The following is an 18,235-nucleotide window of genomic DNA, read 5'->3' as shown; positions in this document are numbered from 1 at the left end:
CCAAGTCACAATTAGAAGCGACACTCAAGGGGCCAGGATTACCTTGATACCAAAATAAGACAAAGACACTACCAAAAAAAAAAAAAAAAAAAAAAAAAAAAAAAGGAGAAGACCAATATCTCTGATGAACATAGATGCAAAAATCCTCAACAAAATATTAACAAACCAAATCCAACAATGTATTTAAAAAATCATTCAGCACAATCAAGTGGGATTTACTGTTGGGATACAAGGGTGGTTCAATATTCACAAATCAACCAATGTGATATATCACATTAACAAGAGAAAGGATAAACAATGACATAATCATTTCAACAGATGCAGGAAAAGCATTTGACAAAATACAACATCTATTCATGATAAAAACCCTCAACAAAGCAGGTTTAGAGGGGACATACCTCAACATAATAAATGCCACATATGAAAAACCCACAATGAACATCATACTCAGTGGTAAAAAACAGAGCTTTTCCCCTAAGATCAGGAACAAGACAAGGATGTGTACTCTCACCACTTTTTTATTCAACATAGGTCTGGAACTCCTAGCCACAGCAATCAGACAAGAAAAGGAAATAAAAGGCATCCAAATTGGTAAAAAAAGGAGTAAAATTTTCCCTATTTGCAGATGACATGATACTATATATAGAAAACCCAAAAGATTCCACCAAAAAAACTACTAGAAGTGATCAGTGAATTCAGGAAGATTGCAGGATACAAAATTAATGTGGAGAAATTTGTTGCATTTCTACACACTGATAATGAAGTAGCAGAAAATTCAGAAAATCCTATTTACAAATGCACCAAAAATAATAAAATACCTAGAAATAAACTTAACCAAGTAGGTGAAAAACCTGTATTTTGAAAACTATAAAACACTGATGAAAGAAATTGAAGAGAAAACAAATGGAAAGATATACTACGCTCATGGATTAGAAGAATTAATATTGTTAAAATGTCCATACTACCCAAAGAAATCTACAAATTTAATGCAATCGCTAGCAAAATACCAACAGCATTCTTCACAGAACTAGAACAAATAATCCTAAAATTTGTAGGGAACCCCAAAAGACCCCAAATAGACAAAGCAATCTTGAAAAAGAACAAAACTGGAAGTATCCAATCTCAGATTTCAAGATATTACTACAAAGCTGTAGTAATCAAAACAGTATGGTACTGGCACAGAAAAAGACACATAGATCAACAAAATAGAATGGAGAACCCAGAAATAAACCCACCATCATACAGTCAATTAATCTATGACAAAGCAAGAATATGCAACGGGAAAAAGATAGTCTCTTCAAAAAATGGTGTTGGGAAAACTGGACAGCTACATGCAAAAGAATGAAACCAAATCACTTCACATATACACAAAATAAACTCAAAACGGATTAAGGACTTGGGGCACCTGGGTAGCTCAGTCGGTTAGGTGTCTGACTCTTGGTTTCATCTCGGGTCATAATCTTACGGTTTGTAAGTTTGAGCCCTGCACTGAGCTCTACGCTGCTGTTGTGCAGCCTGCTTGGGATTCTCTCCTCCTCTCTCTGCCCCTCCCTCGCTTGTGCTCATGCTCTCTCACTCTCTCTTTCTCTCTCTCTCTCAAAATAAATAAATAAAACTTTTTAAAAAATGGACTAAGGACCTAAATGTGAGACCTGAAACCATGAAAAGCCTAGAAGAGAGGACAGGCAGTAATTTCTCTGACATCAGCCATAGCAATATTGTTCTAGATATGTCTCCTGAGGCAAGGGAAACAAAAGCAAAAATAAACTATTGGTACTACATCAAAATAAAAAGCTTCTACTTTACCAAAACAACAACAACAACAACAACAACAACAACAACAACAATCAAACAAACCAGGAGGTGCCTGGGTGGCTCAGCTGGTTAAGCATCCAACTCTTGATCTCAGGCTCATGAGTTCAATCCCCATGTTGGGCTCCATGGTGGGCATGAAGCCTACTTAAAAATAAATAAATAGGGGTGCCTGGGTGGCTCAGTGGATTGGGTGGCTGACGTCGGCTCAGGTCGTAATCTCACGGCTTGTGAGTTCGAGCCCTGCGTCGGGCTCTGTGCTGACAGCTCGGAGCCTAGAGCCTGCTTCAGATTCTGTGTCTCCCTCTCTCTCTGCCCCTCCTCCACTCACACTCTGTCTCTCTCTCTCTCAAAAATAAATAAACATTAAAAATAAATAAATAAATAAATAAATAGCTTCTGCACAGCAAAGGAAACAATCAACAAAACTAAAAGACAATCTACAGAATGAGAGAAGAGATTCCCAAATGACACATCTTATAATTTATTGAATGACATATCCAAAATTTATAAAGAATTCACAAGGTTGAGGGGCACCTGGGTGGCTCAGTTGGTTGAGCATCTAACTTCAGCTCAGGTCTTGATTTCACAGTTCATGAGTTTGAGCCCCATGTTGGGCTTGGTGCTGTCAGCCTGTCAGTGCAGAGCCCACTTAGGATCCTCTGTCCCCCTCTTTCTGCCCCTCCCCCACTTACACTCTCTCTCGAAGAATAAATTAAAAAAAAGAACTTACAAGATTGAACACCAAAAAAAAAAAAAAAAAAAAAGATATAATTATTAAAAGATGGGCAGTAGATAGGAACAGACATTCCTCCAAAGAAGCCATACAGATGCCCAACAGACACATGAAAAGATGCTCAACATCACTCATCATCAGGGAAATGCAAATCAAAACCACAATAAGATATCACTTTACACCTGCCAGAATAGTTAAAATAAAAAATACAAGAAACAACAAGTGTTGGTAACTATGTGAAGTTAAAGGAACCCTCTTGCACTGTTGGGAATGCAAACCAGTGCAGCCACTGTGGAAAGCAGTATGGAGGTTCCTCAAAAAATTAAAAACAGAATTACCATATGATCCTATAATTCTACTACTGGGTATTTACCCAAAGAATACAAAAATATTAATTTTAAAAGATATATGCAACCCTATGTTTATTGCAGAATTATTTACAATAGCCAAATTATGAAAGCAGCCCAAGTGTCCATTGAGAGATGAATGGATAAAGAAGATGTGGGGGATGTGTGTGTGTGTGTGTGTGTGTGTGTGTGTGTGTGTATATATATATATATATATATATATATATATATATATATAATGGAATATTACTTGGCCCTAAAAAATAAAATCCATCGACCAAACGGATGGACCTAGAGAATATAATGCTAAGTGAAATAAGTCAGCCAGAGAAAGACAAATGCCATATGATTTCACTCATGAGGAATTTAAGAAACAAAACAACAACAAAAGAGACAAATCAAAGAATAGACTCTTAACTGAGAACAAACTGATAGTTACCAAAGGGGAGGTGAGTAGAGGGAATGGGTGAAATAGGTGAAGGGGATTAAGAGTGCAGTTATCATGATGAGCACTCAGTAACACATAGAATTGCTTAAAAACTATACTGTATGTCCGAAACTAACAGTGTGTTAATTATACCGGAATTTTTTTTAAAAAGTGATATTCAAGGTTAAAACAGAAAAGTTACAGGCAAATGTTATTTTTTTAAAAAATGCTATGTCCCAGGGGCACCTGGGTGGCTCAGTCGGCTAAGCGTCTGACTTGGGCTCAGGTCATGATCTCACGGTCTGTGAGCTTGAGCCCCGCGTTGGGCTCTGTGCTGACAGCCCAGAGCCTGGAGCCTGCTTCAGATTCTGTGTTTCCCTCTCTCTATACCCCTCCCCCACTCGTGCTCTGTCTTTGTCTCTCTCTCTCTCAAAAATAAATAAACATTAAAAAAATTAAAAAAAAAGTGCTATGTCCCAGGTGATGTATACAAATGTTGAATCACTATATTGTACACCTGAAACTAATGTGACACTGTATGTAAACTAACTGGAATTCAAATAAAAACTTATAAATAAATAAATAAATAAATAAAAAGAGTAATGCCATATAACTAACACATAATCACTAAAAACAACTGAAATATATGACAAATAGTATATACATAATAAGTACTATGCAATTGTAAAGTGAGATTTTAACCCAAGAAATATATATTAGCATGTCTTGGATCTCCAGTGTCCTTTTTAGTGGTACAAGGAAACAGCTTCAACTTATTGGCATATTCCCTCCACAGTGTGCAATGAATTGTGGTATCTACCTGAAATCAAGACTGAAGGTCAGGTTGTCCCAAGTCAGATAAGGATTTGATCCCTGAAATGTAAGAAAAGTATGTGATATCCAAATGATGGAATATCATGAAACCATTAAAGTTTTTCATTAGGAAGAGTTTCCAAAGTTAATGATAGATAATATGTTAAAGTATAAAAAGCAGAATATAAAATTATTTATGACATCAACATAAAAATGCTGAGAGAAATTGAGATATGCAATAGTGGTTACCTCTGGTTATATGAGGGGAATGTAGAGAAGGGAAGAAGTGTTTAGGCCTTCCTTGAGCCTAGCAATTAATGAAAGATCAATAATCTGAATAAAGTTACCAAACAAGAGGCTGGAAACTACCATCAAGGATTTTCTAAATACCAAAGTGTCAAGGGCATCTTATGCTGAAAGATTGTGGTCTGGCAAACACTTGGGACTTTTAATACCAAAAAGCACTCTCTGAAAAGAATAGGTTCCTTCTTTAAGCAGAAGGAGACATAGTTAAGTGAAACAATTAATTAGTAACACTTTAAGTAGCAAGAGACTATCACATATATGTTTAATTGTCTTCTTTTCAGGCTCCATGTTTTCTGGTTTTAAGTATATAGTATCTGACATGTAGAGTATGCAGTTAAATATTTACGATGTTTTTAAGTAAATAATATGCTTATAGAAAAAACATGCTTGACTTCATTATAGTCTCTCAACTCCAGGGTACTTAGGAGAACCTAACCATTGGCCAGTCCCATCTCTTTAATGGCTGACAGCAGAATTTTAATGTCTAGGAGGGAATAAGTAGTACTCGAAGGCATGCTTGTAACTTCATATCTATTCAACAAATGCCTCACCAATCACACTACATTTGAATGACATCAAATTTATTGAATTTCAACAATGAGTAGATTTAAAAAAAGGAAAATCCCTTATGTCAGAAACCTAACCACTGATGATGTACAAACTCCTCAGTATGGAGTTCAAAACGTCTTCATCATGTAGCCCCCATCTAAATACCAACTTTCCTTCTCGGTACTCCTCAATTTGAATACAGTCTCACTAATGCACTCTATTATAAACATGCCAACCTCATGCCTACTTCCATGACTTTATTTATACAGACCTTTCCACATAGAATGCTTCTCTTCTTGTCTTATTCAGGGATTCAGATTCAGCTCTAGTTCAACCTTCTCCTAAGAAGTTCTAAATAAGGGGACCTGGGTGGCTCAGTCAGTTAAGTGTCCGACTTTGGCTCAGGTCATGATGTCATGGTTTGTGAGTTCAGTTTGTGAGTTCACGCCCCACACTGGGTTATCTGCTATTAGCATAGAGCTCGTTCAGATCTTCTGTCCCCTCTCTCTCTATCCCTTCCCAACTCGCACACACACTCTCTCTCTCTCAAAAATAAATAAACGTTAAAATAAAAAGTTGTAAATAGTTTGACTTGCTGTAACTCCTTCGTTTGAAACCCTATAATATACACTGTCAATACAACATTCCTCCTAATCATCCTTAAAAAAAATTGTTATTGGGGCGCCTGGGTGGCTCAGTCGGTTAAGCGGCCGACTTCGGCTCAGGTCATGATCTCGCACTCCGTGAGTTCGAGCCCCGCGTCGGGCTCTGTGCCGACAGCTCAGAGCCTGGAGCCTGTTTCAGATTCTGTGTCTCCCTCTCTCTGACCCTCCCCCGTTCATGCTCTGTCTCTCTCTGTCTCAAAAATAAATAAATGTTAAAAAAAAAAATTGTTATTGTATGTGGTTTGTTTCCTCACAGATAGAGACTGTGTTTTTTCTATTTCTTCTGTGCTTTAATAAGGATTGAGAAAATGTCATGCAGCAGGAAGAGAACAAGTTTCATAGTCAGGCCAACCTGAATTTGAATCCCAGCTCTCCACAAACTAGCTGTTGCGTCCTTGGGTAAGCCATTTAAATTCTTTAAAGTTCAGTTCCTTCAGAGTAATTGATCATCTATAGAAAGCACCATCATAGAGTAGATAATAATATTCCTTCTCTTTTCTCTGTCCTTTTCCTTCTTTGAACTTCCACTGCATAAATATAATAAATTCAACTACATTAGAAGGGGTACCTAAATAATGGGTAAGCCTTCTTACCCATTCTGCCTCAGAGAAAATTCTGCCAAAAACTATCTAGGATTGGACAGTCTGTAACACAAATGAAGACTTGTCACTGTGCTCCCCACCTAAACAATGTCTCAACTGATTTTAAACTAGGGTTAAATCTCCCCTTGGTAAGCACAGATTTGAAGGCCTGATTATGCTCATGGTGCTCTCACTGAAGCAGGAAAGCTAGAAAAGACTTCCTCAGATTTGGAGGTATCTTGTATCTAACAGAGACTCCAATCTGCTTAGTTGATAGAATGGTAGAAGCATATAAGGGTTTATTGCAAAGCAGTAAGGCTAATTTCATGAGTCATATAAGAAAGTCAACCTCATTACCATACAGTCACATCTTATGTTGTCTGGGTAGCAGAATGCTTTACAAACAAGGTAAAGGAGGCACACACCACCACTTCGATAGCAAAGGCACACGAGGAAAGAAAGACTGCTTCAATTGCTTCAGTTTTAGGGATACTATTTTAAAGTAAGAGCTAACTATCATTACAACTAAAACTAGATTATCTTTAAAAAATTTTTTTACTGTTTGTTTATTTTTGAGAGAGAGACAGAGACAGAGTGCGATCGGGGGAGGGGCACAGAGAGGGAGACACAGAATCAGAAGCAGGCTCCCAGCTGCTCCCAGCTCAGCAGGCTCTGAGCTGTTAGCACAGAGCCCGACGCGGGGCTCGAACCCATGAACTGCGAGATCATGACCTGAGCTGAAGTCAGACGCTTAACCGACTGAGCCACCCAGGCGCCCCAAGATTATCTTTCTTTTTAAGTTTATTTTTGAGAGAGAGAGAGAGAGAGAGAGAGAGAGAGCGTACACGTTCCCATATGGGGGAGGGGCAGAGAGAGAGAGAGAATCCCAAGCAGGCTCTTTGCTTTCAGCACAGAGCCGGAGGCAGGGCTCAAACTCACTAACCATGAGATCATGACCCGAGCTGAAATCAAGAGTCAGGTGCTTAACAGACTGAGCCACCCAAGCACCTCTAAAATTAGACAATCTCAAAAATTGCTGAGGCAGAGAAAGAGCAAGAGAATATTATAAAAATCATTTTTAGGGGCACCTGGGTGGCTCAGTCAGTTAAACGTCCGACTTCGGCTTATGTCATGATCTTCCAGTTAGTGGGTTCAAGCCCACATCAGGCTCTATGCTGACAGCTCAGACCCTGGAGCCTGATTCAGATTCTATGTCTCCTTCTCTCTCTGCCCCTCCCCTGCCCACACTCTGTCTCTCTCTCTCTCTCTCTCTCTCCCTCAAAAATAAACAAAAAAAATTTAAAAATCATTTTTAAAAGATGACAGAATTAAGATGAAACACATATGATACAAAAATAAAAATCAATGAAATAAACTCAACTATTTAAAACAAAGCAGCCAATCAAGCAAAAAGTGGAAATTATGATATTTTATGAAGGTTGCATTCAAGACAAGAATCATTAAAAAAGACAAAGAGGCCATAATAAAGATACAGCTGTCATTAACTTTTATGTATGTAATAACATGACCTCAAAATATATAAAACAAAACACACACACAAAGCAAAAACAGTAGAAAACAGAAGAAAGAAAATTGAGAGGCTGGCTCAATTGGTGGGAGCATGCGATTCTTGACCTCAGATTTGTGGGTTCGAGCCCCACACAGAGTATAGAAATTATTTAAAAATAAAATCTTAAAAAAAATGAAAATAGAAAAAACAATGGTAATAGGACATTAATGTTCAAATCATGAAAACCATAAAGTAAAAAGTGATTAGAAGAGCTGAATAATATGTAAGGTTGTTCTTTACATCTAGAAAGCTATGTCCTGAAGAACACTTTTTTTTAAGCATAGACACATTCACAAAAACTAGCCTTGTACTAAGTAAGGTACACACACACAAAAAGTCAATCAATCCTCCAAAGCAGAAGTACAGGTATATTCTGTGGCCATAGAGCTATAAGGCAGTGAACAAAAAACAAAAGTAGAACAAATAGTACAAAACAAACACCTCAGAAAATTTTAAATCTCACAGGACTCTTGAGGAGGCAAAAATAAAGTCATGGTATTGAATGGGGTAGACAGGGAATTGAAATTATGGCTCTTAATGCTTTCTTCACAAAAAGCATCCAAATGAGAAAGCTCATAGGGAGACTGTCTTAGAATCTTTTAGAAATTATGGGGTTCTGCTATTTTCTAGTAAAAAATCAATCATCTCTTCAGTCCTACAATCTAGCACAATTTCTGTGAATTTCATTGGCAGAGGCCATGGCCCCACAAATTTTGAAGATAGTTTGCCAAGTCCCTATTTAGTCACTAATGATTTATGACTTCCTTTAATAATCTTCTCTCCTCTCAATCAGGTGTGAGTTTAACTTCAAGCAAGCCCAATTCAGAGGAACTAAAAAAACATGTAAGCATACTCTAGTTGTTTCCTGAAAAACTCAGATTTAAGTTTATAACAGCACTGTTCAATTGAACTTTCTACGATGCTGGAAATGTGGTATATCTATGCCATCCAGTATGGCAGCCACTAGACACCATGGCCATTAAGCACTTGAAATCTGGAGAATATGACTAAAGAACCGAAATTTTAAATTTTATTTAATTTTAATTAATTTCAACTTAAATTGCCACATGTGGGTAGTGGCTATCATGTTGGACAGAGCTGGTCTATAATCACCCAGGTTAGTTGGTAAGATTTATGGAGGCAAGATAACACAACAAAACACACACAGAACGATTCCATTTAATAAAAGGAGTGATAAAGCAGCTATAAAAAGCAGAACAGCTGTGGGAAGGATACCTGGGAAAAGCTTCAGCTTAGGGTCCCTGCTGTCAGCTGATAGATCACCCTCACCCAGGTTCTGGCAACAGCATTTTCCCCCCAGGGCTTTAAGAGTATGTTTCAGGGTGGGTGAGGGTAGTGAGTAGTGGGGGTAGGTGTACTAATAACTGGACCAGAAGTATAGATTGCTCAAAAATTATGTGATCCTCCTGCCTTACCATATAAAAAAAGGAAAAGAAAGGGCAGAAAATAAAAAATGAGGATAAATGTAAAAAAGTGAAAATAAATAGGGAGAAAGGGAGAAAAGAGGCTCTTCCAATGGCAATGGTACCACCAGCACTTGCCCAATTGTAAGAGGCATGACCACATTGTTAACATTTCCATTCCTCATGTAAATATTCATTGAATGCTGATTATATGTGAAGCACTGGGCTTATGGTGTTAAAGAGGAGGAGTCACCATCTCTCAAGGTATTCATAATGAAATAGGGAAGATGGGCACTTACATAATTATGCCATGAAAAGAGAAATGCTATAGATATGGAAAAGAGCAGGTGAAGGATGCCTTCTAAAGGAGCATTATTTATGGGGCACCTGGGTGGCTCAGTGGGTTAAGCCACTGACTTCAGCTCAGGTCATGATCTCACAGTCTGCCTCGGGTTCTGTGCTGACAGCTCAGAGCCTGGAGGCTACTTCAGATTCTGTGTCTCCCTCTCTCTCTCTCTGCCCTCTACCCCCTTTCTCTCAAAAATAAACATTTAAAAATATTTTTTAATTAAAAAAAATAAAGGAGCATTATTTGAAAGATGACTAATAGCCTTCCAGGCAAAGGAGGAGATACTGCAGGGAATGTGGAGAAGCAAGAATGAGAATGATGAGGAAGATATAAGAGTGAGTGAATGCCATTGTTTTGTAACTGGCAATTTCATAGGGATCAAGGTACAGATTAAATATCAGGGAAGGAGTTTTAACTATTTTCTATTTTCAATAAGAAAGGACTGAACATTTCAGAGCAAAATACTATAGTAACTTTGCTTATGAAAAATTAAGGTGGCAGCAATGTGGAGGCTGTCTGGAATTGGGGCTAGAGTTCAGACTGGGAGATCATTTAGGAGGCTACTGAGATAATCCACAATGGAGATAATAAGGGTCTTCAGTGAATATATTATTTACATGTGCTCAGAATTCATGTCCGTTTCTTTTGGTAACAGAACCCTGAGTTTCCACAGAGGAATCACCCCTCTGCAACTTACTCTGGTCTGTGAAGTTCCAAGAAAGTATCCCCTTGCCACAGGATCCAGGGTTGAGCACATAATTTAGGCCTGATTGACAGGCATATTCCATACCTCAATTAGAAGAAGAGGAACATAACTCAAGTCAGCCCCAAAATAGTCAAGTCAGCCCAAAAATAGTCAGCCTCTGAATTTTTGCTTTTGTTGTACCTATTGGGATTGCCTTTTTTTTTTTTTTTTTTTGGTTGAGATTGCTAAACTTGAAATTGCCAAGTGTTATCCATCCTATAGAAAAGTCTGCCTAAGAATGAAGCCAAAACATAAGGAAGAAGAGTCCACAGAGAGGGACAAATTCTTGTTTAAGAACCTAAGAAGCCATGCCTAAAGCAATACTACTCCCTGGATTTTTTAGTAATATAAGCAAATATATTTGAAAATGGAGAAAAAAATAAAGCTTCAAGTGAAAAATCAGGAACAAAATTCATAGGACCTGGTAACTGCCTGGATATGGGAAATGAAGAGGGAAGTATCAAATTTCACTTTGAGGTTTCCGGGTTGGCTGACTGAATGAAAAATGCTACTAACTGAGGTAGAGAACAGAGGATGAAAAGGTTTCAGTCAATGGAATGAACTCAGTTTGGAGACACTGAAAAGTCTTTTAGTATTTGAATTTTGACATTATCTGGATCACTTCATCAGGAAAACTCTACATATAGCTGATTTCCAAGCTCAGACTGTGCAGCTCAAGGCAGTCTAGGGTGGCAGAGCAATGCTAGCAGGACCATTCCTTTCACTGTTTAGTAGTTTCATCAGACAACCTCCAAACAACTGGTATTTACTACATAACTAAAGAAAGTAAAGTATCATCTCTAAGCACTGTAGCACTCTGCTAGAGTGATAACTAGTTAGATGAAAAATAAGGGAACCTATGAAATTACTACACTCCAAGGATAAAGTGAAAAGCTAAGCTAACCCCCCAATCCTCAGTTCACTGGACTCAGAGGAGCCATGGAAGGAGGAAGAACAGGCTATACAATTGAAAACAGCAACCAGAAAAGCACCCACCAACCTTATTTCAAGAAAGCTGGGGAGGGGACAGAAGTAGACATGTTTTGCACTTAGTACATACCAGGCACTCTATGAGGAGCTTCATGTACATTATCTTATCAAACCCTCACAACTTACCAGTCAGGAAGGCATTATTTTTCCCAGATGGAGGAGCCAAATTAAACAGTAGAGGGGTGCCTGGGTGGCTCAGTCAATGAAGCACCCAGCTCTTGATCTCAGCTGGGGTCATGATCCTACCGTTAGTGAGTTCGAGCACACATGAGGCTCTGCACTGACAGTGAGGAGACTGCTTGGGATTCTCTCTCTCTCTTTCTCTCTGTCCCTCCCCCACTGGTGCGGTGTCTGTCTCTCTCAAAATGAGTAATTAAACTCAAAAAAAATTAAGCAGTAGAGCTAGGTCTCAAATGCAAGTCTATCTGGTTATGAAGCTTATGCACATTTCACTACATCAACTGCTTTCAGAAAATACATTTATAAGTTTATCCTTTATGTATAAAAATGAGGCCATCTCATTATGAGGAATTTTCTGAATTGGGTATATTATTGACCACAGAAAGTGAGGTTTGCAATACCCAGCCACAATGCCTCAATTCTCAGGCACAAGGCATGTATATGCCAGTTGTCTATTTGGAACTAAGGAGGCCACTGGTGCCACGAAATCTCATTAAACAACACATTCTGAGTTAACCAGCCACGAGCAAAGAGTAGGCTATAGCAACAATACCAGTGACCCTGTGGAGATAATCCCACTGCAGAAATTAAATTCTGACTAGAGTTGGTTGGTTAAGAGGCAAGCATGGGGAAAAAATAATAGAAAGAAAAAGATACCCGCAAAGGAGCTCTTCTACTGGCCTAAGCGATAGGCAAAGAATGCCCTAAAATTCATTATCTTACACATTTCATTGTCTCAGTACATGAGCATAATGAAAGGCAGCATAGCATAAGTACTAAAAGTGCAGATTCTAGAGCCAGATTGCCTGGTTTTGATCCCAGTTCCACCAGGATTCACTATATGAAATTGGCAAGTTCTTCATCCTCTCCATGTCTCAGCTTCCTCATCTATTAAATGGTGATAATAATAATTCCTGCCTCATACAGTTGTCATAAGGATTAAATAATACTTGCAGGTCTCTTAAATAGTGCATGGCGTGTGGTAAGTGTTTGTTTAAATCCATTAATAACTAACCTAGCTAGAAGTCCAGCTAGACGGGGTGGAAATTTTAACTTGAAGTTCCAACGCAGCCTCTCCTACATGAACTGGTAAAGGAAAATAAAAATGATCCCAAAACTTGGTTAGAATTTATATGGGACCTCTTACATGAAACATTTCACAGACATCTGGAGGAAGAATAAATAGCCAAATATACATAAGCAGAAACTGAAACATGGAAAAGGGAAGTAAAATGTTCAGTTTCACTGAACTGATCATTCATACATCTCAGGCAGGAACCCCATCTTGTCAGTCCACGTTTTGTACAACAGGCCACAAGCTACCAGTGTACATAAAAGAGGAGTCAAACTTACAAACAGCCAGGTCTTCACCTGGGCACAACACCTCATTAATTTTTCCCTGCTGATGTTTTCTCAATGAAGCAAACCCTAAATATGGGAAGCACCTTATACAGAGCATAAGTCACTATTTAGTCAAAGTAGTTTGCAAAATCTTAAAACCTCCATTTCTAAAAAATATGAAATGGATGATAATAGTTTGGTATAAATAAATGTGAAATTGCTTAGTTGCATTGTGGGCAAGGAGTGAAGGGTTTGAAGATGAAAAGGAAATGGCTGAGGGGTCCTGCCACATTGACAGCGGCACACACACAATTTCTAGTCGCATTAGCAAGCCCCCTCCCCCACACCAAGGCCATTACAACCGTCCACTTTCATACACAGGCCCTCCTTCTCGACTTCTCCTTCACACTCGTCCCCGCCTAAGCTTCCTTCTAGGCCACTCATAATGCCTAACCTTTGCGCCCAGAAATTCTTACAACACCAACCTTCTCAATATTGGTCCGACTTGCTATCACCGCAAGTTTCACTGGGGGCATCAACATGTGCCCTACCCCTATCTATAGACTCTGGCCGGTAAAATCTTACCACAGCACCTCTCAATACCCACCTTCCCCTCCGGCTCCCCCTGCCCTCAACATATTCTACTCACCCTCCCTTACCCTCATCAAACCCGTTCCCTCGTCCGTCCTATCCACGCCCTGCCAGTCCCTCTTTTCACAATTTCTTCCCAAACAAGTCGCCCGCAGCAATCGCCCTATGTCTATCACGACTTCTCCTGGTGCCCTCCGAGCCCTCCCAACTCTCCCGGTGATTTGGCGCATCCATCTGCCTCAGACTCCCCGGCCCTTCCCAGCCCACCTGCTCTCCTCCGGCAGGCGCTCCTCGCAGCCGCCGAGCTCCATTCCCGCGCCCTCTGGCCGCATCCGGGGCTGCGACGTCGTCTCCTCTCTGAAGAGAGGTGTCCCTGCCGCTTCGCCCCCCAGGGCTTCCGAAGCTCCCTGGGAACGGAGGAGGCACCCTCGGTGGGTGGGCTCAGGGTGATGCACTACACCCGAGTTGACAGCAGGCGCGGTGATTACTGCCTCAGCTGCTGTTCCTATCCCCGCCACCCCCCACTTCCGGTTCCAAGAACTACAACTCCCAGCAAGTACTTCGAAGACTCGGTCGCTCCCGGCATGCACCACCCTATCCAATCCGAGGACGCGTTCTCGGCGGATGCAGATCCTGGCTGCGTGCTCGCGGCCGTGCCGCCAGATGGGGAGCAAAGATGTTAACCGCCAGAGTCCGTGCAGGTGTGAACCTTTACACACTCCTCTCACGTTTCACCTTGGGGACCGGACTCGATAAGAAGTCTAGACTAGGAAATAACGCTGGTCTTAATCCAAGTAACGTTAACCCCACTTCAGCCTACCCTGGTTTAACACCTGTCGGTGGTGTTTGGGGACCTCAAGCATTTTAATGAAGAGCTCACAAACTGAAGAGCACGGGTTGTTTTGAGATCGGAAAGAAAAAACAGGAGGAAAAGGCTTTAGGGAAAGGTGTTTTTTGTTGTTTTTTTGTTTGTTTTGTTTTGTTTTTGTTTTTGTTTTTGTTTTTTGGAGAATTGATGTCAGAGCAGGGTTTTAAAGGATAAGTATGAATTAGCCAGTAAATGAGAAAGTGGAAACAATGGCCCAGGCATGAGGAAGCATGCTGGTTTGGAGAGTGCTGGTTCTGAGTAGTAATAAGAGCTGAGGAGAGGTGGTGATAAAATGGTGTTGGTGAGCAGGCACCCCAGAACATGAAGAGTCATTCCAAGGAGTTTGGATTTTATCCTTAAAACAATTAGGAGCAAGTTAAGGATATGAAAATCAAGAAGTGATTTCACCAAAACTGCTTAGAAAACTAGGTTGTAGGTAAGGGTGGAAGAATGGCTATGAGAGGAGATTGGAAATCCCTATAGAGGCCGAGCAGGTAATGCTGAGTGAAGTGAGCTGGTTGTAGGAGAGTGGCAGAAACTCAGAACTGGAAGCCTCATCCAAGAAGGGAAGTTTCACCTTTTCTATAATTGAATGTTGTAAAATGGGCATATGGGTCTGGAGTTGCCAGATACTCTGATTTTGCAATAGAAGCTGGAGTCTGAATTTTTAAGTACAGCTTCCAGATTTTTAAATATTGGCAACAATTTTTTTATTGTAAACATTACGCGGGGGGGGGGGGGGGGGGCATGTTTGTAGGCTAAATGTAATGTGGCCTTTGGGTTACTAGTCTGCAAGTCCAGGCCTGAACTAGGGCAGTGGCTAAAGGAAGGAGGTTGGGATTAGAGCAATGGTAAAGCGATAGAATCAGCACTACTCTGTGAGGGAAGGATCTAGGTTAACGTCATGGAAAACTAGTTATTCTATTAAAAGTTATACATGACTTACAGGAATTTTCAAATTTTAGAAACCTTTTTTTGTGAATTAAAAGTGAAATGAAGGAGGTTTTTAATGCAAATTATAATTTCCAACTTCCATTTATATAAAAAATACTTTGTTCAAACTTTCTCCTACTTTCCTACTAAAGGGTTATACTTTTTAAGGAAGAAGCAGTGTTAGTCATTGGGATTTCACTACCTTCTATTTCTATAAATGTATGAACTTCATTTTTTGGCATATAATAAAATCCCAGATTAATGCCACATGATCCTAGCATATTTATTTACATGAAAGCTTTATCAGAAAATTCTAGATCTAAAATTATAAAAGTCTGGGAGAGTTCTATAGTAAAAATTCTGGGAAATGTTATGTCCAAGTCTGGGTTGACACCTATTTTCTTTAAAGCAATCAGTTAATAAACGTGATAATAACCTACACTAGCCATGTACCGCCCATCTCATCCCTCTGCTTTCCTTCACCCCATGTGGCCATATCCTGAATCTCTTGTTTATGATTACACAGCTTCCCTTTTTTAAAATTGTATTTGTTATTGAGAGAGAGAGAGTGAGAGAGAGTGTTGAGTTGGGGAGGGGCAGAGAGAGAGGGAGAGAGAGAGAATCCCAAGCAAGCTCTGCAATGTCAGCGTGGAGCCCAATGCCTTCCTGAAACCCACAAACTGTGAGATCATGAACTGAGTCAAAATCAAGAATTGAACGCTTAACCAACCAAGCCACCCAGGCGCCCCAAGCTTCCCTTTTTATATAGTTTGTATCAATCTATATTCCTAGGATATATCATTTTAAAATTTTTTGTGTTTTAACTTTATAAAAAGGGTATTGAACTGTATTTATTTTGGGGGCCTTACTTTTTTTTACTTAATATTACATTGAGAATATTTAATCGTATTATCATATGTCACTATAGTTCATGGATTTTGACTGCCATATAATAGTCTATTGTGTGAATACACCAGTTTATTCATGCTGTCTTTCATTGATAGGCATTTGGGTTGTTTCCAGGTTTTTGCTATTGTAACCAGTGCTGCATTCTCTTACACATCTCCTCTTTTATATAAGTAAAGGCTTCTCTTTCATACATACCTAGAAATGGAATTGCTAGGTCCTCAGGTTATTGTCTGCTCTAGCTTTTGTTTTGAGTGGTGGGTTTGTAGGTGCATAGTTTTTAAAATAACTAGTTATGAAATTGTAACTAATTATAGTTATCTCTTTAAATGTTATTTATTTATTATTTTTTAATGTTTTATTTATTTTTGAGAGAGAGAGACAGAGTACAAGCAGGGGAGGGGCAGAGAAAGAGGGAGACACAAACTCTGAAGCAAGCTCCAGGCTCTGAGCTGTCAGCACTGAGCCCAACGTGGGGCTCAAACTCACTGACAACAAGATCATGACCTGAGCCAAAGTCAGACGCTTTACCAACTGAGCCACCCAAGGCGTCCCTATTTATTTTATTTTGAGAGAGAAAGAAAGATCAGGGGAACGGCAGAGAGACAGGGAGGGAGATAAAGAATCCCAAGCAGGGTCCACACTGTCAGCGCAGAGCCCAACACAGGGCCGGAACTCATGAACCATGAGATCATGACCTGAGCTGAAATCAAGAGTCAGACACTTAACCAACTGAGCCACCAGGTGCCCCTAGTAATATTTTAAAAGTCAAAAAACTTGAATAAATTTGATCTTGGTCAGTCTGTTTGTTTTCAAAATCTAGGATGCTATTTTATACAAATAGTAAGAGGTCCAAGAATACCACTGGTAGAAAGCCAAATTCACTCAAGAATCAGTTATTCAAATAATGGGTTTTTAAAGCTCATTACATTTACCTATTTGCCAAAACTTTGAAGAAATAGTTTGAAGAAATAGTCTTCTCAAATATATTCAACACATATCAATTATAGTCATGAATATGTGCTTTTTAAAATTATATTCACTAAAATTATTCTTGGCAGCATTTTTTAAATATTCTAATTTTAAAAGCTAAGGAATGGCTTCCACTGGCCAAGTTAAAAACAACTTGAGCATCAAAATGAGTTATTATATGTATACATAATCTACATTATTTTCAAAGGTAAGCACAGCCCTTATACTCTTCACCCCTTCGCTTTTCAAGAGACAAATTTTGAATGAAGGATGGGTCTGAATTTCTATAGAAATTTACATGCATATATACATAAGTGTGCAAATAATAAATAGAAAAAGGGAGAAAGAAAGGAAGGAAAGATGTTTTCCACAGTAGAATGTCAACTAGTGAATGTAGAGGAATGACAAACTTAGAAAATCACTATTTTGGAGCCACCACTGTAATAATTGATTCATGCAAGAATCATGAATGGATGCTAAAGCCATTAGTGAAATTTGTTCTGAAACAGGATATTTATACAGTTTCAAACTATCTCCCCACAGATCATTTACTTATTAGAAATGGGGGAGAAATCTGGCAGACATGCTTTAATCGAGTGATCAAAGTTAAAATCACCAATAAGACAAAATGATATGTGCATCCTGGTGTTAAATACTTAGAAGAACACATCACTTACACAGCACTCATGACAAAGTGAATAACCTGAATCTAATCACAGGTTAAAAATAAGACAAGCCAAATTGGAAGACAGTCTATACAATAACTGCCTTCAATCTTCAAAAATGTAGTAAATATCATAAAAAAACAAAACAAGAAAAGCTGACAAATTTTATCAGATTTAGGAGACAAAAGAGAGGCATCTGCGTGGCTCAGTCAGTTAAGTGTCCAACTTCAGCTGAAGTCATGATCTTGTGATTTGTGGGTTTGAGCCCCGAATCAGTCTCAGCGCTGACCCCTGACCCTGTGGAACCTGTTTGGGATTTTTGTCTCCGCCCCCTCTCTGCCCCTCCCCAACCTGTGCTGTCTCTCTCTCTCTCTCTCTCTCTCTCTCTCTCTCAAAATAAATAAATAAACTCAAAATTAATTAAAAAAAATAAAGGAGACAAGAGGCAGGACAAAGAAATGCAAC

General features: G+C 39.3%; 2 protein-coding genes across 9 annotated transcripts in view; one reads left to right on the top strand and one right to left on the bottom strand.

The window, feature by feature from the left end:
* Positions 1-13,940, bottom strand: part of RUBCN (rubicon autophagy regulator) — a 58,435-nt gene extending 44,495 nt beyond the window's left edge. For 4 of the 8 annotated variants that reach the window (XM_049628337.1, XM_049628339.1, XM_049628342.1 and 1 more), the window contains exon 1: positions 13,694-13,939. In XM_049628337.1, coding sequence (XP_049484294.1) covers positions 13,694-13,758 — 65 coding nt within the window. In that variant the 5' untranslated portion in view covers positions 13,759-13,939. Of the gene's footprint in view, positions 1-4,142; positions 4,218-13,693 lie in introns of those variants that run through there. The other 4 variants (XM_049628340.1, XM_049628341.1, XM_049628344.1 and 1 more) reach the window with 3 other exon arrangements.
* Positions 13,941-14,058: 118 nt separating this feature from the next.
* The window catches only part of FYTTD1 (forty-two-three domain containing 1), a 40,792-nt gene continuing 36,615 nt past the window's right edge, over positions 14,059-18,235 (top strand). Inside the window, exon 1 of the mRNA XM_049628348.1 lies at positions 14,059-14,127. Coding sequence (XP_049484305.1) covers positions 14,103-14,127 — 25 coding nt within the window. The 5' untranslated portion in view covers positions 14,059-14,102. The remainder of the gene's footprint in view (positions 14,128-18,235) is intronic.

The sequence above is a fragment of the Panthera uncia genome, chromosome C2 (genome assembly GCF_023721935.1).
Source record: "Panthera uncia isolate 11264 chromosome C2, Puncia_PCG_1.0, whole genome shotgun sequence".
Classification (NCBI taxonomy): domain Eukaryota; kingdom Metazoa; phylum Chordata; class Mammalia; order Carnivora; family Felidae; genus Panthera; species Panthera uncia.
The sequence above is the reverse complement of the archived record's forward strand: the minus strand, read 5'-3'. Positions and strand labels throughout refer to the sequence as shown.